Source organism: Hippoglossus hippoglossus, chromosome 20, assembly GCF_009819705.1.
Source record: "Hippoglossus hippoglossus isolate fHipHip1 chromosome 20, fHipHip1.pri, whole genome shotgun sequence".
Lineage (NCBI taxonomy): Eukaryota > Metazoa > Chordata > Actinopteri > Pleuronectiformes > Pleuronectidae > Hippoglossus > Hippoglossus hippoglossus.
In genome coordinates this window covers 3,141,065-3,165,087 of record NC_047170.1, presented here as the reverse complement: position 1 = coordinate 3,165,087, position 24,023 = coordinate 3,141,065, and the positions used below count along the sequence as shown (strand labels likewise).

Sequence of the window (24,023 nt, the reverse complement as noted above, 5' to 3'; positions counted from 1 at the left end):
GAACATATTTTGTCACCATAGCCTCTTGTAGCATCTCAACCAAAATCTTACTAGTAAATGCAATTGAGGGCCCTGTTGGAAGATACAGTAGGTTTGGGCTGACTCAGGACAACTGAATAAACAGTGTCTTTACAAACTCCAACTTATATTATTAGATAGTGACTGTAGATTGTATTAGAGTTTACATCTATTTTTCTTTTTTCAAATGTATTTTTGGGGCTTTAATCACCTTTAATGGATAGGACAGAGTAAGCTGGTGAAAGGGGGATAGAGAGAGAGTGGGGGAGGACATGCATACATGGCCGTGGCCCAGGAATCGAACCCAGGCTACGGGTTGAGGCCTTGCAGAAGCAGTTACCGAGTGTGGACAGTGGGGAACAGAGATGTTAAAGTTAAGACTTTAAACATCATCACAAACATCTTAATAAAACATTAAAAGCTCAGTATTGAGTCCTCTGATCTACATCCCAGCATTAACATTAATGTGAGCTTTTGCATCCAAGATATTTTTGGCTTAATTTCTGGATGGTTGGAGATGCGTCATATAGCAGTTTGTTATTCATACTATAACTGAAGTTTCTATTTCAGGATTACATGTAATAGCACTTAGTAATGTTTTGTGGACCACTAAATAAAAAAAGAAAATGCGGCAAGTAGACTCAGGGACTTTTATCTCCCTGGCTCATCTAAGAAAAACAACTATGCAAGGACATCAGCAATGCTACCACAATATTTGCTATGTACAGGATAGGTTTGTGATAATGCCTATTGCAATTATGGTACAAAACGGGCTTCTATAATACATTTTAAACACAGTAATTTATATAATTGCAAGTTCGATCACTCCCGTGTTTGCTTATTCTGTCGTTTTGTTTACATACAAAAGTGTTGTGTGGAAGCAGATTAAGAAGGAGCTTAACCTTCACCTCTGCTTTTTGGCAGGCAGAGGAGACCCACCCACCGGCCCGTGAGCACACACACACACACACACACACACACACACACACACACACACACACACACACACACACACACACACACACACACACACACACACACACACACACACACACACACACACACACACACACACACACACACACACACACACACACACACACACATATGGGTTTGAAGCGCAAACATAAATGCACAACTAATCCACACATACACTGGGACATTTGTTAGCAGACTACACAATAGAAACTGCCGTTTGCGTGGATTTCCTTCCTTTGTTGAATCCAGATTATGTTTGACTGGCCACACCACAATCATGAGCAGAGGGTGGAAAACAGGACCTGGGCTTAAATTGAGGCCCCTCACAGGGTCTAAAGATCCTCGTATTTAGAATTGTCTTAACCCAAATCCATCCCGCTGTCGCAGCAGACTAATGAAAAGCTTCTGCTCCTGTGGTCATGTGGGAAACCACTGTAGAAACAGAAGCTGAAACACCCAAATAGGAACATGCTAAACTAGACAGTCTTTTTCAACCATTCATATGATTGCTATTGGTCTCTTTCTGTGTTTTCTTGCTTGGTATGGGTGGCATGGATCACTCGGCTAACTGCAGCCAGCACAGATGACGTACAGTATGCTAAACACACACACACAGATGATGTGGGGTTAAATATGGAAACTGGAGCAGTGTTTCTGACCAGCATGGTTTTGTGGTCAAGGCAACAGCCTTCCTGCGACACACCCTGCAAGGTCTCAGCACTGGGGACTCACTTACTGCTGCTGATACACTGGCAGCCAGGCATGTAATGAGCACACACACGTGTAGTTTAGATTCATTTATATGTCTCAGACACTGATTTCATAGCTTGTAATACTTTATGTAATTTATTTTTTACTTGTTGACTAACTAATTCAATCTGATTAAATGAAAGAGGACAGATTCTTAAAATAATAATAGTATAATTTTAATTCGTCAAGCCCATTGAAATAGAGGCCTGGACCTGGATTGGTTGTACTATATGTTCTATTCAATTTCCTTGTAAAATACAACAAAATGTCAGCAGAACAATTTAAACCTGTATTGGCAATGTTCAATTATATTATATTTGTGTTGTGCCAAATTACAACATACATTATGTCAAGGCACTTAAGTAAGGTTAACCCTAACCCATAACAAGCATGCACACTATTACTGTAGCAAGAACAAAATATGCCTTTTAATGGAGAGATGGGCATCTGCCTCAACCGGTTGGTGTGAGCGGAGAAAAATTAGGGGAGAGAGGAGAGTTGGCTGGAGATGTGATGCAGCTTCCAGACATCCAGGGTCAGCAGGACCCCTGCAGATTCTGGATGATAAAGCCTGTCTCACAGTTGGTGTTGCAATTCATCCTAAAGGATCTGGTTAGGGCTTAGAGCTCTGAGAAAACCAGTTAAGTTTTAACTGGGAAAACCATATCTCTATTTCTGGAAGTATACCTTTGTACCTGTTCTCTTTCAAGTCAGTGAATGGACAATCCAGCAGATGGGGCTGTGGAGTTGTGTTTGAGTTTCAACCGCTCCTGTTTGAGGCTTGCAACTAGTCTCAATATATTTATTAAGATAATGATTCCAATCTCAAACCTAAAAATAATTGTCTAGTAGGAAGAGTGTGTGTCATGAAAATGTGTGAGATGTACTTTCAGTGAATATAGTAACCTCCACTGATTTGTCATGCGGCTGCAGTTTAAGAAAGAATGGTTCATTCATATTTATGTGTGGATATAAATGTTGTTGACTGTCAGATAGAAACTAACACCACACGTCTCATGATAGATCACCTTTGACCTTTAACCACAACTTGCTGCTTGAATAGTGTGAGAACAGGATGTTCAACCAAGAGGCCAGAGATGTAGTGTGTTTGATTCAAGGAGGGTTGATGACACAGAGGTTGTCTGGGGAGCAGAGAGAGGCTGGCTCCTCCTCCTCCTGCTCCTCCTGCTCCTCCTGCTTCTCCTGCTCCTCCTGCTGCTGCTGCTGCTGCTGGCACCGCAGATAATCTGGCATTATAATTGGAGGATGACACAACACGACTCTGCAAGTTCCCCTGGTGTCCATTGGTCAGCCGAACTCCCAGATGAGCTGGTGACTGCTTGGATGAGGGTCTCTTTGTGTCACGGAGCCCATGTTCAGGTCCAGATTCTGCCTCTGTGTTGTACATGCATAGTTTTCATGTTGTGTAATCCCAACTGAAACTGTGCCTCCCTGTGGTAGACAGTGGTATTATGTGTAGGTTTTCCTCACTGTGCTTTGTGTAGCTGCTCTCCAGAAACATCAGGCCCAGGCCTTGCAGCTTGTGGCCATTCAGTGTGTTGCTCAGGGGCACCTCAGCAGGATGAACCCCACACCACAGGGTTTGGATCCAGGTTCTCTGGTCTTGTTGCTGTTTGCCAGTTATGTTCACATCAGATTTTGCCCTGAACACAGAAAGAAATATATTTAGTCGTTTTGTTCATCATTGTAGATTAAATACATGCAAAATAATGAGGAAGGCTTTATTTTCGGTTTTCTATTTCACCATGTGGGACTTTAACGTGATTTTGACCTCTTGCTTCCTTTCACCACTCTTTCTCTATTCTGCTTTTCATCTGATTCTCTTCCTTATTTTTCCTCCACTTCCTGCAACGTTTCCATTTCAGCAATTTACAATTACAACCATGATCAATAAGAATGATTTTAGTCACTTGAAAATAAAAAAGGAACCCTTTTAAAAATGTTTGAGGTTTAAGTTAAATTGGTCTATATTTAGTTGAACATAGAAGGTTTGTTTTAGAAACTGCACGTTTCACAAAGCCATTGTTTCACTTGCATTTAGCATTTTCTTCACTGTAATTCAACTTGTAGTAGTTAGGAGTAGTGGCTTCCCATTATTTCAAAGTGATCATTTCCCAGAAACCGAGCACTCTCTCCCTGAGAGTTTCCGTAAATTAAGTTTAAAACCACAAATTGAAAACCTAACTGAACAAATTAAATATAGAATTCAGATTTTCTGGTGTAATTCTTTCATTTTGATTATATCTTCCGTATATCAGTTCCTCTTAACTATTTTTGAGCTGAACAGAAGCAGAATGAATCATGAATCTGTTTCCCAGTCGTCTTCACATTTACAGATTACAGAACTGGCTCGAGCTGTGTCTGCTACAGTGGGAGGAAAAAACTTCTCACCACGTGAAGCCATGTTGTGTTTTTCTAAAGGTTTTAGGAACAGGAGCTTGGATGTTTAGTTGTAACATGAGAGAGGTCTCCCAGACTTGTTGACCTCCCTGGTGAATGTTCGTCTGCAACCTGATCTACTTACATTTAAAAGTTGGGTGAACATGTTGTCAAAGTTGTGTCAAAGTGCTGAGGACACACAAGCACACACGTTTTACAGCATATTAGTTTTTTTTTGTTGTATTTCTTAAAAAGTAGCCCCCCCTCTAAGAGATGAACCCTATACATTGTATTGGAAAATGTCATCACTATTTCTGTATTTTTTCTTGATGTTTCGTTGGACATCACCACTCATCAAGTGACCGTCCCCTTGCTTATCCCTGTGTCTCTGTGTTTGCGTGCAGTCATGGCGGAGTTAGACCTGAGTCTAAGTGACGCGCTGACAGATGCTCCTCAGACGGGGCAGGTGGAGAACCTGGTGGAGCGGGACTTTGTGGCTCAGCTGGAGGCAGAAACCTTCGACGACCAGGTGGGGGAGACGGTAGGAAAGACGGACTACATCCCCCTGCTGGACGATGACACCAGGGCAGGTGAGACGGATATGTTGAGGACAAGGGAAATAATCGTTTTTTGAGAGATAAGCAGGGCTAACAGGAGTGTTTAGAAGAAATCACCACTGATCACTGACATTAAAAAACATTAGAGTAAGCTGAATTTACAGTGTCAGTTCAACATCATGTCAAGAAATTGCACGGAAACAGCTTTTTTTTGGTCCTCTTTATACTACGAACAAATCTGTCGTATTGATTTGATTAAAATCTCCCTGATAAAATGGTATTATTTTGATCTGCTCCTCTGAATTTGATCTGATGCATCAACATAATTTTGGCCCAGATGAAAACGTGTGTCATGTAACATAAACTGCAGCTGCGCCCTAATGACAGATAGTCTCAGGCACCGCTGGACACCAGCTGCCATTTCTGATCTGTGGAGGTGTCATTCAGCCACAGGGAGGATAAAGGGGCCTGAGCACGAGCCGATTTCAACCTCCAAGCTAAACATTTGGGATGTAAACTAGAAGTTTTGTCCTCTGAACAGTTGTAGTGCAAATAGTCAATCTGCGACAGTGAAGATGTGTAAGGTTCAGTTCCAAGGTCACATACCTGATGATCCCTGAAAACCCCTGTCCAAGATCCCTCATGGGAACAAGAGCGTGTCCTCACCAAGGTCATGGGCTTAGGATGACAGTATGTTATCAGCTACATGTTAATCATGTCATGTCATTGTGCAGGGAGGGAAGTAAAACAGTACGATTGTTGATGTCACTTAATTTGCTCGTACTCATTTACTAAAGCTTATTGATGATGCTTCACCAGGTTTTAGTTCTTTTTCTGCATCGAATGTGCAGAAGAAACAAGTTCCCTTTTAACGTTTAACTTTGTTGTGTAGCATTGGAACATATTATATCTGGTGTTTGTGCAGTTGTAGCCATTGAGTTTATTATACTTTTATACAGTGTTTTTATCTTATTGATCAAATTCACTTGTGAAAGAGCCATTACCAAGTTGGTAAGCTGGTGTTTCTGTTGTTTGTTTTTTATCATAGTCTGGTTGTAGTCATCATCAGGCTGATAGGAAAGGTTTGATTTGCTTTTGTGTGACATTTAAAATTTTTTTATATATACAGTAAAAAATAAAGCCAGGAGATAACATCCTGTTTAAAATATTAACACTAACTATTGCCTCTTACAAACAAATAATTACAATGACACAAGGTTTGATTGGATACCTCGAGTATGACTGCTTCCTACTGAAATAGAGCATTAAGTAGCACACAAGCTAAAATCTTTCACCTTTATTACTACAGTGTCCTCAAAGTAAACCTGATTAAAATCTATAATCTATAATATGAAAAATAAAAAGCTGCTTTCACAGACACTGTAAACAAAGACGGTGAAATTATTTACAGGTCAACAAAGCTCTAAAACATGAGGTCTGGATAGTTTTCGAGACTTGTCATGTTTCCGGTCAGTGTTAGATTTTGATGTTATATGTTATACATAGGGAGCATGGATCTACATCTTTGGTTGGGTTAAAATATTAGATGAGACGGAATCAAAAAGCAGATAGGTCGTAGGAAGGTCTCTAAACAGATGTATAAATAGTGGATGGATCAAATATAGATCTTAGCACATAACCAGATAAAGAGAAGTGACAGTGGACTGGGGATGACTCGGCTCTCAGGCCTGCTGTGGTCACACAGACACTTTGGTCAGACAGTCAGACAGTCAGACTGTGTATGGGCACTCGTCAGTGGCAGCCGGCCGCAGGACGAGCCGTGGGTGGCGTTGCCAGTGATCAGCTGTGGCACGCTGTGTGCAAGTGGACAAATGCTGACACGCTGAGTGCCAAATAGCAGGGCTAGGCAGTCCGCTGTTCATTGTCCCCTGTCAGCGAGAGATCCAGACGAAGGAGGAGAGTTTCTATTTTATTTGATTGTTTTTTATTCAGAGATTATGTTTTTTGCACTGATGCACGTGTAATGTGCATTTCGATTGCCTGATGTTTCGGTGTCCTATATGTTAATGTGTGTGGACTCTTATGAATCCTACATTCTGTTCTGAATGCAGTGAATGTGCATGTTGCATGCATGTTAGAGGTTTTGGAGTTTTGCATGGCTGTGTGTGTGTGTGTGTGTGTGTGTGTGTGTGTTAATGTATTTGTGTGTGTGTGTGTGTGTGTGCACACCTTTTTTGTTGCCTCTTTAGGACGTTTTCCAACATAAACTCTGACCTTGTCAGGACCAGTAGACGTCAAGGGGACCAAAGCCTGGTCTAATGAGGCTAAATATAATTTCTCCAGTTTAAGGTTAGGGGTCAGATGTTAGTAGTGGTTAGGTTAAGGTTAGTGTCATGTATGAACTAGTCCTGGTTAAGGTTATAGATAAGGTTTTGGTTAGGCTGTCCACAATGAGTGGAAGTAGCTGCAAAGTCTTATGGCTTGTATCACAAAGCAAGTTTAAATATATATATTAAAAAAGGAAATGCATTCTTGTTAGGGTTGTGTGTTGGTCAGAAACATTGACATTTTGTTTCTTCAGTTCAAAGCATACCATTCATTTCTATACTTAAGGTTGTAATTATGTTTTTTTCTGTGAGAGCTAATTGACCAATTTAATAACCAGCTCTGTGATACTGGTTATTAAGGAGTGTCAATGTCAGGCCCAGGTAACCAAATGACATTATAACAAAGTTGAACTCAATGCATGATCCCTTAAGGCTCCGTAGTAGTGTGGGTTGTAATAGTAGTATATAACATACACCTTTTTACACGTGCACGTACATGTGCTATAAATGTGTATGTGAGTGTGTATTTTGTAATATGTGTGTCTATGTGTGTGTGTGTGTGTGAGTGGTCTTGTTGCTGCACTATATAGGAGTAAATAAACAACTACACACACACACACACACACACACACACACACACACACACACACACACACACGACCCCCCTACCGGTTGTCTCATCCCACACACACATACACACCATGAGAATCACAACACCCCCCCCTTACTTTTCCCTCACATTTGCATCTAATTCCTCTGATCCCCCAACTTTTATTGTTTTATAACGTCCATACCAACTGATGTTAGGACACACAACTACACACATCACTACACACCCCTCTGACATGCACGCTCATGTTATATACTACTTGTAATCACAGGGTTGGAGGTTCAATTCCTGGCTTGACAAAGTACCTTAAAGGGATAGTTCACCTAAAAATGAAAATTAACTCATCATCTAGTGGCCACTATGCCGATAGAGGGGTGGGTGAAGTGTTTGAGTCCCCAAAACACCTCTGGAGTCTCAGGGGTAAACTTTGTTGCTGCCGAATCTGATACAATTGAAGTAACCGGCGACCGAGACTGCAGACGTAATAATACAACTGAAAAAACCTGGTGTAAATGGCGCCGTTTCAAGTTGAATTTGAATTTGACACGACACGAGCAGCAACAAAGTTTACTTCTGAAACTCCAGAGGTGTTTTGTGGACTCAAACACTTCACCCTTCCCTCCATCGGCATCGTGGTGAGTAGATGATGAGTGAATTTTCATTTTTCGGTGAACTATCCCTTTAAAGCAAGATCGTGAACCCCATTGCTCCCAGTGGTTTGACCAGCACCTGGCGTGGTACTGTACCTTGCTACCATCTGTGTGAATGGTGAGTTCAATGTGTGTCTGTTGTGCAAATTTGAGCGACTCAGCAGTCAGATGTCACAGAGCATCACCTCCTTCAGTATCCCACACTGACACCAGCTGACGTGCTGACATGCTGCCCTCCTCTTTCCCACAGCCTGACCATAGATCGACTGTGTGGTATTAACATGCACACACACACACACACACACACACACACACACACACACACACACACACACACACACACACACACCTAAAGTGCGACAGCTATATTGAGGAGCCTTTTAAAAGCCTAAAATGGTCAATGGTCGTCCATTTAAGTTTGTTGTATCTCTCCATACAAACTTGTACGATGTAGATGGATTTTCTATCTCGTCTGGCCATTAGCTCTCAGTAGTAATGTGTTTGCTTGTTTTGTGCGTGTGTGTGTGTGTGTGTGCACGCAGACACGGGTTCTGCATTGGAGAATGGAGAGCAGGAAGCTCATGGGGTGCAAAAGCCTGGTAAGACATATCCCACAGTTCCCTCTGCCGCCTGTCAGTCTGCTATAAGGCCTCCTCATCATCCTCATTCCTCCAGTCATGGCCTTTTTCAAGTCTTTTCTTGTCTTTCAGTCTTGTTTACTTCCTCCTTGTTCTTCACCTCAGTTTATTTCTGTGTGTTTGTGTGTTTACGTGCAAGCCCTTTATACTGGCATTTTAGAGCAGGAGCCGCTCTTGTTGCTCTCAAGCATCCTTTCAAGCTCCTCCTGAACAAGGCTGCTGCTCTCATAAGTCTCCAAGAAGCTCAAATTGGGGAGTTGAACTGAAGAAAATGCCAAAGTAGGGATTTTAAAGGCCTCTCCACCCCGCCAGGAATCTAATTCTGCTGCAATGACAGACTCCTATTCCTCTGGGCTACAATAGTTACCTATAAATGTGTGAGTCAAGAAAATAATACGTGGATCAGCCTTTAAAATATTATCATTACAACCCTAAATTCCCACAAAACTTACCAGATACATGAAAAAATTAAAGATTTCTCTTGTACCTGAAACTATTTAACCCTGCACATTATTACACATAACTCACTATTAGTTTGTGCATTGTAGTAGCAGGGAGAACAACATCATTAGAGGATTGTAGGAGGGGGTTGTCTGAGTCTCAAACTGTAGATTCTTTAATCGCTTTGGCACTGCCAGGACCGTCTCCATTGTTCCAGGAATTGTTTCACAATCAGTGAAATTTACAAGACCACCTAAACATCCAAAACATAGTGGCTGTGAGTAAAAGTATATTTTTTCTTGATTGAAAATAATGAGAATAAATATTGGATGTTGCTGCAGGTGTATTAAATGTGATAACATAATTGACCTTAACTGTCAGTGTGTAACATAATAATATCAGCTGGCTTTAAACACTGATAGACTGTCAGGTTTAACATGTTTCTCTTTTATCGTTAATGGGGGTGGGACATTTCTTGTCTTTCACCTTAAACATTTGATTTAAAGTGTCACCAGTGAAAGTTGCATTGCTTTCTCCAGCTCAGGATATACACACAGGAGTTAAGACTTCATTTTCATTCTGCTGTGAAAATGCAAATGAGTTAAATTGCATAATCAATTTATGAAAATTATACTTAATTGGCAGCAGAAATTGTTGCCCTGATAACATCAGCAGCTCTGCTGGTAACAAATGAAATAACACGGCCATTTACACATGTCCCTTTTACTAAACACTCCTATTGTCTACTTCTAATGCCAATGAATCATTGTAGTCTAATCTCATATCAGAGATAATTAGCTGCAGGGAAGAGACTCGGCTCTAGAGATGAATGTTTATTGTGTCTAGTGACGAATCCTCCTTGCCTGTTGGCTTTCTGCTTTTACCGAAATAGAACAAGAAGAGAACTGTTTCTGGTGTGTGTGGGTGTGTGTTTATGTGTGTGGTCCTATTTGGAAACCAGCTTATCGGTTGTTGTTTTTTTAGTATTCTGGTCTAATTTTTCCTCAGCCTCCATACTCCACACACACTCCTGCTCCTCATTTCACTTTGTTCCATTTCAAACTTCACAGCTGTGCATGCCGCTGGCAGTGAAAGAATGTTGCACGCCAGCATGAATTAGTATGTAAAAAGTCTCCTACACTGAAAACATGCAATTAGCACATATATGTAAAGTAGAACATATTGTACAAAAGTCAGTTCAACAACAAAACTTCAAAAAAGTTCAACTCTACTGACTGAGGCAAACAGCAGGGTAAGAGGAAGTGATGCAGACAGAGATCTGATACACTGACTCTACAGGGTGTTAGGGCAAGAGCTGTCACAGATGTAAGAGATAAAATAAACACTACCAGGGGGAGGAGGCCTTAGACTATGAAGTGAATTGACCACTGTTGACAAACTGTGCTTTGCTTGCACAATCAAAGTCTCAAACCTAAAGTGGCCTTCCCAGGGTCTTTACAGCATAACACAATGTCAACTATGAACTAGTCGTACAAATGGCAGCAGGTTAGCTCTGAAAATAGCACATGCTCCTGGCTAGAGGTAATGATGCTACATTGATAAACAGAATATTAATAGAGCTATTTGGATCAATTGGGTGGCTCCATGTTAAATTCCCATCCACTAACATGGAGGGGATGGTGTTTATAACCTATACTGCAGCCAGCCACCAGGGGGCAAGCAAGACGCTTTGGCTTCACTTTCGGGGAGCTGTCATGTCGTCCACCTTTATATACGGTCAACACAATAGTGTTGCATTGTGATGATGTGGTAACTGTCTGAGCCCTATTTGGAAGGTTACCAGCCTTTTGTCCATCGTCCTAGATTATTCTCAGAAAAAACTATAAACAGAAGGTGTCTCTCTAAATTCCACTGAACTCTAATCAGTACAAGTGCAACGTAGGAAGGTGAAAGCTGCCCAACCTGCCTGCTGCCGTATTCATGATCTGCATATGATCCACTTACGTGTCTGAAAAGCTTGGTGGGGACGGACGCTGCTGATGGTGGGAGGAGTGATCTGCATGTTAATCTGACATCTGCGTTGGCATGTTCACCGCTTGGCTGTCTGGCTGTTTGCATGGCATGGGGTGGCTTGTGTTACCATGGTTACAGAGCAGTATGTGTGTATTTCAGTTGAGTGGATGTTCCCTGTAACTTTTGGTTACAGTTCTGTCTCAGATTGCCCAAACTGTCCTTATAATGAAATCTGCAGTGTAATAGAAAAGGACAGTGTGAGGTGTGGCATAATAATTTTATTGGGGCTACTTTAGTGAACAGAGCATCTGGCTTTGTCGAGGTGCGTTGGATTCATTCATCATTGTTATTCAAGCGAACCCCTGGGAGCAGATGCAGGACGCAGGCGGTATAAGTAGCAACTGGGTCAGAGAATTGAGAGCGTAAGCTGAATCCTGACAAGAGCAAATGCAGATGTGTGTATGTGATGCTGCATGTCACCGCTGCTGCATGAATATACTGCATGGCCTATAAAGAAAACTATATATATATATAAATGAGTGTTTTCCCAAATAGTTGACCAATGAGCACCATTGAAAATGTCATGTAGATAAATCTGGCACCCGACCTGCAGACGGACATAAATCTGGCATTTCTCACGTTGGTCAAGTATTTGACATTTGTTAGATGAGTAGCAGTTGATTTTTTGACAGCTTTACTAACCTGCTTTCTTCCTCCCCCCCCTCCTCCTTATCCCTCCCTCTCATCCTACTTTGAAATGATTTATTATCTTGTACTTTCATTTCTCCTTTATGCCACTTTATTTTGTCTCCTGTCCCAATGAATTTTGTTTGATGCACTTATTTTAAATTTCCTTTCCTTCTCTCCCTCCCTCACTGCGTTCCACCCCATACGTTTATTACCCTTCCCTCCTGATTTTCTCTTCATCTCCCTGATTTTTTTTCTGTCCCCCTCCTTTCTCAATCCCCCATGCTTCAGAGGACTAGAACCCGCCTCCACCACCATGCCGACTGTCAATCAGCTGTGCTTCCGCTTCTGTGCACCTTTTCCCCGATCCCTGTGCAACACACACACAGAGCCACCACACAATCTACCCCAACTGTGGCTTCTTTGACCCCATGTGAAGAAGAAAGTCTGAGGTTGCGTCCACATTAGACGTTCACACACACACACACACACACACACAGACACACAGACACACACAGACATGCCATGCTCTCCTGACTTCAGCACACGCTGTTCCTCCAAACAATGCTGGCACACTGTGATTCGCTCCTCTGGGCAAACTGTGTGTCTCTCACACACAACTGATTTCAGTCACATTTGAAAGTCAATTTGTTTTTTTATTGTTTGTAGTTCCTTTTGGCCATTGTCCAATGAAAAGTCCTCTACTCAGTTTTCTTTTCTAAACACCTATTAACAAAGATTTATAGATTTTATTTAATTTAAGGTATTTAAAAGCATACCGTGGCAAATTAATGCACATTGAAGCAGACAGACAAGTTAATGTTTATATCCTCACACACTCCCACACATACACACACAGATTCAGAGGCGTAGACCCCACCGAGCTGCCAACCCTTGTCCTCCTGTCTGAATCCTCTTACACTGAGTTCCCAGTGCTACAAGCCTCATCTGTCAACACCCAGCGACCAGCACACACACACACAAACATACTCACATATTAACCCACCAAAGGACCATTTTTATTTATGTCAAACTGTTTGTTTTTCTCCTGTGATGGACCAGGACTCTCTAACTGCTTTGCACTATTTTTAGATTTCGTTAACCAAAAAGATAAAGAAGTAAATATTAAAGCCAGACCTTGAGTTGACAATCATTATTGTAAAGAATGTAAGAGAGATATCCCATTGGTCTCTGAGTCGTCTTTTGTCCCTTTTCACTGTTGATGAGCTGTAAGTCTGCACTTCTTTGGTTCTTAGAAACTCCTCAAAGTCTCAGTTTATATTGAATTATAAACTTCTCGCCTATTTAATTTGCTTGCCTCCATTAATTTCTTAAACATATTAATAATGTCATGTGTGTTTGTTGTTTGTGTGTTATGCTTTCTTGTGTTGTTATGCAATACATGTAAACGATAAAACACTTACATTCACCTCAAAATAGATTATTAGGTTTTATTCTAGATTTCAGGGTGATGTAGCCACAAGCTATTGAGGAAACTAGCCGACAATAACTGGGCCTCATCCACAAAATCCCCCTTAAATTCAATCAATTTGCACCAAGTTGACCTCATGCATGCACCACCCTTAATGTGAATGGATTTGTTTCATAAAAATCCATGAGTTATTCCCTCTTAAAAAGGTGAAAATTATGAAATAATGATCTATCTCTGAATGTTAAAGGGATAGTTCACCCAGAAAGGAAAATTCACTTATTATCTACTCACCCCTATGCCGATGGGGGGGTGGGTGAAGTGTTTGAGTCCAGAAAACACTTTCGGAGTTTCAGGGGTAAACAGTGTAGCTGATTAGTGACCTATCTTCAGACGTAATAAAACAACAGGAAAAACATAATATGCCTCCGTACTGCTCATGTGGTGTCATCCAAGTGTCCAGAAGCCCCGACATTCAAATTCAACTCGAAACAAGGTCATTTACACTGTATTTTAAGCCTTAAAGTGAAGAGGCCACCGGAAGAGGCTAAGCTTGCGGACCTTGTCGAAAGATATCAGAAGACTTTTAAGCTTAAAACACGGTGTAAATCACCTCGTTTCGAGTTGAATTTGAATGTCGGGGCTTCCAGACACTTGGATGACACCACATGAGCAGTATGGAAACATGTTGTGGTTTTTCTGTTGTTTTATTACAACTGAAGAAGAACTCACCATTGACTTCAATTGTATCTGATTCTGCTCTAACAAAGTTTACCACCTGAGACTCCAGAAGTGTTTTATTGACTCAAACACTTCACCTACCCCCCCCATTGGCATAGGGGTGAGTAGATAATGAGTGAATTTTCATTTCTGGATGAACTATCCCTTTAAAGAAAGAGGAAAAAAATATCTGAATCCGCCCCCTGATGTGGATCTGCATCAAAATTTCTCTAATATGCACCCACCATCAAAACAAATTAGTGTTCTAGCATCTCTTTTTTGTTTTCCAAATACGAGTGTTTGCTTTAAAGCGTGAGTGATCAGAGGTCACTGTCTGGCCAAGAAATAGTCCCTAAGAAAACTGTTGACAAAGAGTTTTATGGATTATCCAGAGAAACTTGTAATGGAAAAACCAATATAACTTTGTTTTCATTCTTTAGTACCACAAATACAATACCTCTTAGCACCATGTATTACTACAGTGGTACAGTAGCATTCTCACAGAGAGATACAAGAAATATTAATCTGAAATGTTCTGCTTAGTGAAAATGTTCACAAGGAGTTGTGAATGAGGCCTAGTGAGATTCTGTGGCCTGCCAACAAGTCAAAAAAGGGCATTTCCTCTCCAAAATGTTAAAAAAGAACAAGCATGTTGAACTCAGTTGACATCAGTGAAACTCATCTGATCATCTAGGTGCTGCTGACAGTAAAAGTCACTGTAGACCTCTAAACAGATGTTATTAGGGATCAGAGGTCGAGCTTAATCCTGCCACTACATCCGTGTTTCAAATTTGTTCACCTTGTAGTGTAATGCACTAAATGTTATTCATCCTTTTTGATTGTTTTTTAATTATTCTTTAGCTGCATGCGAAGTTCATACATGTTGCATAATGGGTTAGATTCAGCCTCTTCAAGTAGTCTGTTCCATATAGTGTCTATCCCAGAGTGTCCTTTTATAGATGTGCCTCTCTCTGTAGTCTGCCTGCACCTTGTGCTAATAAAGCAATATATAACACACACTTACCTGGCTTTGGGTTTCTCTTTCTTCTTCTAACCAACCTGAACTAAATCTTTTATCTACTGTCTAACTGCTGCCTCTCCCTTCTCTTGGCTCCTCTCCCGTCTCTCCTGTCCCTCGCAGCGTTTTGAATTATGCACAGTATTATTTCCTGTTTCGGATATTTTATACCTTAGCAGCTTTTTGAGAGAACAAGACGCTTAGTCATGCTGGCTGTAACCTTTCAGAGGACGTGGATTTTTTACAGTGCGAAGCTTAAAGATTAGTGTGTGTGCCGCAGGGACGTGATTTTCTTTTACTTCAGAAGGATGGTTAGAAAACACATTACTTTATTACTCTCTCCTTTTTTGGGATAAGAATAAAAACCAGCAATTGCGTTTGCCTTGTTGCTTAAAACACACATAGAAAAGGAAATAAAGGGGCTTTTACCTTCTTTAGAGAGGTTTGTCAGGTATCAGTACATTAGAGGTTCTCTTTCCAAATTACAGGCAGACTCGCAGGATTTAAACATTAAAGAGCTCATAATGCACAGAGTAGAGAGAGATATCATGGCAGAAGCTCATCTGCTTTTTCAATAGTTGGCACTTGATTACACTGGACCATGCTCAGCTGTACTAAATAAAACTTGCACAAGTCTACCGACCTAAACAACAAAGTACTTGCCTTTCAAAGTGACAAGTATGAGTGTTCATTGGTTTGACACCCCAATCACCAGTCAACAAAAATGACTTAATGTCATATTTGCTTCGCATTTTTCATTCTCCCTCATTATTGTGACATAGGAATCCTCAACTCAACCAAGTCCAGTTGATGTGTTTTTTTTAGCACTTGGATATACCATGACCTGGATGACTGAGAATCTTCACAGACATGAATCCTATCTCTCTTGAAACATCCTCCTAAGTATGTCAACTTATCTGTATCCTCTTTTGTGGTTTAATAGCATCCAACTGGAGAATTAGTGCCACCAAGTTATTATCATAATGCTCCCAGCTTCTAAAATACAGTGGTGGGTGTAAACACAAATTCATTTGCATATTATTTTCCCGATTCTTTGAAAAATCAGGGGAAATGTTTATGACAACTTCTTACAATGTGGCGTTATTTCCTCCTTTACTTTATGTGTGTAAAATAGAGTGTTGAAGTTTATTTATTAAGGAGCAGTACATCTACCTAATAATTCCACAAACATCTGTGATGGAACACATCTCCTGAACCAGTCATCAGTTTCATTTTATACAAAACACTGACTATAAAATACTCACTGTGGATAAACCAGGTAGGATGAACTGAAGTTTTCTATTGTCACCCTGCACCAGTGACTGTATATACAAAGAATACAACAAAACAGAGACATCATATTGTAGGCCTGTTAGAGAAGTGATCATTAATGACAAGGAATACTTCTGAGCTCCGGAGCATCAACACAGATCAAACTACAGTCCATTCCAAACTGGCAGGTTTAGAATGGGCACTGCAGGATTGTAACTAAATCACTAAACCTAAATAGTCATGTCAAAGTCAACTTTATTGTCAATTCTGCCATATGTACAGGACATAGACGGGATTGAAATGCCGTTTCTTTGTTATTCCCGGTGTAAACATATAAGTAGACAGATCATATAAGTACGCATAATAAGTACTTAAAACATAGTACACAGTACAACTCAGTATACACATAGTATGCAGTCATAAGGCACACGGGGGGATAGGATGAGAGTAGTGCAAACCGGAACTGCAAAAATACTTCATGGGAAGTAATGTAATGTACATCCACAGGATGTAGTAAATAGCAGTTGGGGGTGTGGTGGACCTTAATTCTCTAATGTAAATAAATTTGGCTTGAGGCAATCGATCTCACCCCAAAGCCATTAAGTGCCTCTCTCGATCATATCACTTGATCTTCATCAGCCGGGTTTTGGACGAAAACACTCAGAAGACTTCACCTCACTCTGTTCTGCCAAATTATGATGGATAGTTTGCTTTAGACGTTTTAAAGACTTAATGCTTGATGAAATATGAATATAATTATCAATCATTTAACTAATGGTTAGTTGTGTCTCCATTCGAGCATACTCTATCATGTAATGACCTTGTTGAGTTAAGTACCAGCAGGGTAGCTCGGAGATGACATGCGGTTTTGCTCAGGGTTTACCATCCACTATACTGTAACCTCCAGAGATCACTGTGACCTGTGCAATGCTCTCTGTCAGCATGTGTGTGTTTGCACGCGACAGTCTATATGGGGCAGCCTGTCCTACTTAGACTGGGAGTTGTGGCGTGGGTGATGCAGGGAGGAAAAGAGGAGGAGATGGTTTGAACTCTCTGTGTAGGCAGATGTGCTATTCAGTGGAGGGATCATCCCCTACCTTTCCGAATGTACATCACAAATAATCTCACACACACACACACAAGTATGAACCTCCCGACCCCAAGAGAACCTCACCCTGAACAGCTGCTCTCTAACTTTACCCTTGGATGGTGAGAAGGAAGTTTCAAATACAATAAAATAAGATTACTATATTTAACAGACTGAAGGGGATAGAGACTTGAGGAGTTGTGTATATAAAGCATATAGCCAACCCTCTACATTAGTACAGTACATGATGTGGATCTGCCCACACAGTGAAGACATGCATCATCTGAGGACCTTGAGCTCCTGTCATGGTTCCAGGGTGTTTCATTTATGTATGATCCACTGCATAAATGCAAACCATCACATATGGCTCAAATAGGGAAAGATGTTGAAACCCATGCAGCCATGCCATCATGACATTTGTGTGTGTGTGTGTGTGTGTGTGTGTGTGTGTGTGTGTGTGTGTGTGTGTGTGTGTGTGTGTGTGTGTGTGTGTGTGTGTGTGTGTGTGAACCCTAACAATGAGCATTACAGTCTTGCGAAGCCATAATCCTGCCTTTAGACTCTGTAGTTGCAGAAAGTTTTCTTTTGGTCAGGTTTAATGACTGTCAACAGCTTTTAACTTAACTTACTTGCAGCTAAAACTCACACAGAGTTGATTCAAAACACTGTATATATACTGTATATATGTAAGAACTCATTGTCGTAGCCTCATCTTTTGAAGAAGGAGAAGTTGTCACCATCTCTTTAACACCATAACTCCAGTTACTTTCAGCAGCACATCACCATCACTGTGTAATTTGATAAACTCATGCTGTCAGCCTCTTTTAGTTGAAGAAGTGATGTGTCAGAAATACGGGGTAAATCTCCTTTAAATATTCATGATGCAGCTTTAATCCCCGAGCTGGGAGAAAACATAATTCCCCCCTCACTGATGCCTCCTCCGTCGACGGAAAGCCTTTCATCTGTGTTCCTCACATGTGAAGGTGTGTGTGTGTGTTTGACTCTCGATTCTTATGTCTTGGTGTGTATCCCCACGTATGTGTGTGTATGTTTTTGAGTGAACAGATTTCTCCCTCTTTATTCTCATGTCAGAATAAAGCGCGTGTGTGTGTCTGAGGCCTCACACTTTCCTTTCAGCTTCAAACGTGAAAGGCTCTGAATGGGGAACATCCAGCACAGCATGCAACTAGTGATTTTCCTCCTCTTCGAGTACTTGTTCACTTCATCTGTTGATTTGACGGGTACTGACTGCACAATCCCTGCTGGTGGGAGCTAAACGCAGTCCCCCTGCTAGACTCAACACATCCATGACTGCAAGGAGAAAGCGTGACAGCTGGATTGCAAATTCAGGCAAAATCCTTCTCGGTAGTTCAACTCCTTAATCCTGCCAATAAAAACTAACAAACACTGACACGAAGAAGGTCAAAAGAAAGTTAGAGGGGATTAAAATAGCGGCAGAGGGATTGCCTCCGCGTTGTTTTCCTCTAAACACACAGACAAACACAGGCTTGTTTTCAGGTGAGGGCATGGACGTGTGGAATATACAATGGCTTGGATTGGATTCAGAAGGAAAGGCAGCCTTGTTTTGAGAACCTCTAGGTCTTGTCAACCTCCTGCTTCCTACACACACACACACACACAGACAGAGAGATGTCTCATCCAATGCACCTTGCTTCTCAACCGCCTGTCAATGCACATCACCCTCTCGCACACGGAATTAGTACCAGCGTTGCATTAGCCTCCTGACTCTCTGTAATCCCAGCACCATTTCATTTAGAAACACATTTTTACTCATGGAAAAATGTAACCAGAAACGTCCCAAAATGCTTCTTAGCTCAGACATTTTACACTTTGGCTCATCTCAGGCAATATAATGAAACAATTAATAATAACACCACTAATAATAAGAATTTATATGTGAAAGTGCCTTTCTAGAAATCCAAGACATTCAGACAATAAAACAAACCATTAATGCATCTTCCCATTTGCTGTAGGCCTACTTCCCAAATGGATAGAGCCTATCCCAGGATGCGGCTTTTGTATTGTTTGTTTTGCTGTGATCGTAATAGATGCTGTTAATAGATAAACTGTATACAGACCCATGTCTCAAGAGAGTTAATGAACTGAAGGGCACAAAAACAAGTGACCCTCTCCCATCACCCACCCAAGAATAAGTAGCATCATCCCCCTGGAGTGATAGATGAAGAACCTGATGAATAAGTGGATGGATGAATACTGTAACTTCAAAGACTTGACTAGTCAACAATATAGTGAACAGCATTGACTTCTCTGTTCTTGTCGGGGGGCATTTTAAAAGAAGCACAAAGGTACTGGACACTATCTCACTTTATGAACATGGGGAGGGTCAGCAGGTTCACAGGGAGGGACTCACATTACTAAAATGCATGCAGGGTCGGACTACTAGACAACTGTTGTTTGTGGCTATACTAATGATTCAAATCTTGATTTTTATATAACTGCCCATTGTAAACATACCTATTTGGAAAGGGCTGTGGTGATGCTGGCTGCAGCTTTCTCTCTGAAACTGTAAAAGTGGCCTGCAGTGATTGAGCGAGCATCACCACTGCTGCACAAAAAGCTGTTCACCTGTTAATTCAAACTTTGGTGAAGGTCGACTCAGTACGTAGAACCCCTGAACTGTAGAATCAGTTGTCTTTGCCGTGAACAGTTTGTTTTTGACCACGTCTACAGAGCACTTACGCTGAGATACGTTGAGCCCTAGTCGCCACTGCTACAGAGCGCTGGTCGCCTGTTTATTTTTGGGCTGTTAGCAAACCAAAGTGTGAAGCCAATAAGATGAGCCACATACAGACAGACATAGATTTCTGGAATTGATAGATAGATAGATAGATAGATAGATAGATAGATAGATAGATGTTTGAAATGTGACCATCACTAGGCACAACACCAGATATTTATGAACCTGAACAAATCATGTGGGCAAACCTTACAAGTGTTTAAACCAGGCTAATACTGTACATCTGTTGAATTTTGCCTCATGCATGTCCACATCACATTCATATACTTTACACGTGAGGTAAATACCAACAGAGAACCCTGGATATACTATAGTTTTGTTGATGTTGGTGGTATCTGTGTGCATTAAGGCCATGTGCCCTGTCTGCTGCAGGAGGAGCTCTTAAAGTTAAACCTTGGCGAGTTACTGGCTGGATTAAATAAAACTAGGCCAAGCTTTGATCTCCTATAATAACTGGTCAAAGAACCAATGGAGGAAGGAATCCAGTATGTCGCTGTGGTTGAATATCCAGTCGCTATAGGTGGGGAAAGTATGTCAGAGTAACAGAAGGGGGAACTCTTCACACAGTGACTGGGCATTATACAGCATCATTAACCACAGAGGCACTGTCGGAGTCCTTTTTACTCTTCTAATCCCTTCTCCAGATGTGCGATCTCCCCGTCTCTCCTCATCATACGTCTTCTTTCTCTTTCTCTGCTATTAAATTAATTCCATTTTGTATTTCTCCTCTTTATATTCCTGGAAGAAATGAGGACCCCTAGTAGGACCCCTAGTTGATGTTACAGAAAAAATGTTAATATATTTCCCATAGCTCTATAAATCGATAAACCTGATCTAAAAAATAAAATAAAAAAAATATATATAACCTTTCACATTCATAATTTCTGTGTGGGTAAAGGTGGACAGAAAGAATTACTGACCAATTCAATCTGATCCAAGGTCTATGATTAATGCTGTGTCATGGCTGAATCAACTGGACACTCTGAATGTTTGTCCTCACCAGAGAATAGCACTCTGTCCTCTTAGTGAACCATCACTCTGTGCCTGTGGTCCTGCGGTGACCCTGACCCTTCCGGTTCTTAGTATCTATCCTAGCCTGAGGAGCTGGTGCTGAGGCAGAGGAGCCGGGAGAGGCTGGAGTCAACTGGAGGACAGCTGCAGGACGTCAGCCTGTCCTACCCTGTCCTGCCGGGTCATCCCAGATTAGTTTTGGTTAGGAAATCGTAGGGCGTGATATTGATGGTGAGGCTGCCACAAAGTGCATCTCTACCACTTGTTCTTGAATTTTAATATACAGAATAGCCATTTATAATGTTAATGTACAAGCTGCCTGACAAACATCCTAAGTAGGCCATTGCCTTTTATCCAGAGGGTGCCTGATTGATGAAAGAGCCAATAAATATGTTCACTTGCAAAGGAGGTTCAAGGATATAGGCTTCTGCCATGTTTAAATTGGTAAACCTTGTACGCCACTGAACTACTAATGTTGTTTTTGTTCCTGGTACTATAGTAGCGTATGGTTCATCAGGACAGAGACTATCCCACAAGATGTTAGCCACAAGGTTTAAAGTTCTCCGGTACTATGCCAGGACAATGCCAGGATCAATCCAGAAATACATAATTTTATGTCTATAGAAAATGTAGCAAGAACATGGGTTTACATGTATATATCAATTAGTTTTTCCATATCATCAACGCAATCTTAATTTGAGAACAGTACACCTATACAGTACGTATACCTATGCCTCAGAGACCAATGGAGGCAATAAGTGTTGTAAAGTTTAAAAGATAGATGTATTGGTGATTCACTGTGGCTTTGAAAGTTGTGCTATGACTTTAATGCAGTTACCAGACTATAGTTTCCAACTGAGGAAATGGTGAGTAAATAAAGCCTTTTTCTGACATCAGCCTTAACATGAACATTCACATTTAGAAACTACGGTTCTTGTCTTTCTTAAACCAGTCAATATATACACCATAGCCTTCATCCATCTGGCTTTTGGCCTGCAGTTTTGTTTATTGTATTTGTACTGGTTGTAGTAAAACATGTTGTAGTCAGACACAGATATTAGCGAGATCAAAGCAGAGAGATTTACAAAAGAGTGGACTGAGGGTGGGATTAAGCTCCTTGCAAATGCTACATTAGTAGTATTAACCCTTCATCACCTTTATCTGAGATGAGGTTTGTGTGTGCATATATTTGTGCGTCTGTGTGTGTGTGTGTGTGTGTATCTTGTTCTCACAAGTCCATTGTCCTGACCCTGTCCTGGCACTGGGTCCCTCCAGCTGACTGAACAGTGGGAGATCACAGTCACTCCTTTGATCCTGCTGTGTCAAGACCAATTCCTGGTCCCTGGGTCCACGTGTAAGGGTCTGCATACATTTTGTTACCTTAACCAAAGGGTCTACACAGGTCCCACGTGGACAAACGTGCAGCATTAAATTTAAGTCCATGCAGAGTGGCTGCACCACAAGTGCACTAACTGTGCTTGACACAAAAATGCGACAAGTGGTTGCATTGTGTAGCTACACATTCAGTTGCATTAGTGCTGCGGAGTCAGACTAAAACAACTAATGCAATATATCACAATACAACTGCTAATAGATATTCTCAAATGTGTTTTTATTTATTTAGCAATATCCGAATGTTGATTAAAGCTTCTACATACCAATAAATACCCTCGCAGGTGTTCTTATTAATGTTGCCTGACACCTCTCAGGTCTGTGTACGATTGACATATTCAGAACATTCCTGTTGTTGATCTTTGTTGCATCTGTTAGCGTGCAGCAAAATTCCAGGGCACCTTTAACCTCACATGAGTCCGAATAATAAACGCCTGTGTGTGATAACTGGTGTGGATAGATGGATTTATTAAACTCAAAAGAGAGCATCGTATGGATGGAAAAGTAAAAGTTATACACAGAGTTGGGTGATTGATGATATATGGGATTGCCAGGTCAAAAAGGTTTGTTGAAAACTTTGCTATTTTCTCAATTGTAAGCAATGCGATGAGAAATGTAGTGCACATAGAGACCAAAACCACACTCAAGTCTCTAGCTAGCACTGGATTAGTGTGCCTTGTGTCCCTGTGTCATAATACCTTCAAAAATCCAATAACATGGTGAGCAAGAAGTGACGATTTTATTCCCAGACAATCAGATGGTGAAATTATCACAGGAATAGAAAGTGTAGGTACTGTAAAGCCTGAGTCATATTTCAGCTGCTGCTGCTGTCCTCAGAACAACCTTCACAGTGCTCCAGTGCCACTTCCTAAACATGTCCATGCATGAGGGGGATTTGTCATCTGAAGACTGTGCTTGTATGTGTGTGTGTGTGTTCATTCTAGGCTATATTTGTCCATTTTATTCTGTCAGGTCAGCCAACTGTCCACTAAGCGTGGTGTCTGACTTTGTGGATGTCTGACTGGCATCATTTTGTTTGTGTGTGTGTGTTCCTGTCTGAGTATGAGCGTGTACTTTGAGTGTGTATTTATTACTATGTGCATGTATGCTGGTGCATGTGCATTACAGTAGTTTTTCCAAATTAGTGCAGCTCCAGCAGAGTAGCTCTGAGTGTGTGTGTGTGTGTGTGTCTGTCTGTGTCTGTGTGTGTCTGTGTGTGTCGGTGTCTGTGTGTGTGTCTGCCCAGATGCCTCTGAGATGGAAAAGTCTATCCGTCAGACTCATAGTTGCTCCAGCCAGTCTGTCTTGCAGTACTTCGTCCTCA

At 41.2% G+C, this 24,023-nt stretch overlaps 1 protein-coding gene across 7 annotated transcripts in view; it reads left to right on the top strand.

Moving 5' to 3' along the window:
• The window catches only part of LOC117754222 (microtubule-associated protein 4), a 98,163-nt gene that overhangs the window by 19,190 nt on the left and 54,950 nt on the right, over positions 1-24,023 (top strand). For 6 of the 7 annotated variants that reach the window (XM_034573024.1, XM_034573023.1, XM_034573021.1 and 3 more), the window contains exons 2-3: positions 4,551-4,736; positions 8,794-8,850. In XM_034573024.1, the coding sequence (XP_034428915.1) occupies positions 4,551-4,736; positions 8,794-8,850 (243 nt within the window). The remainder of the gene's footprint in view (positions 1-4,550; positions 4,737-8,793; positions 8,851-24,023) is intronic. The other variant, XM_034573020.1, reaches the window with a different exon arrangement.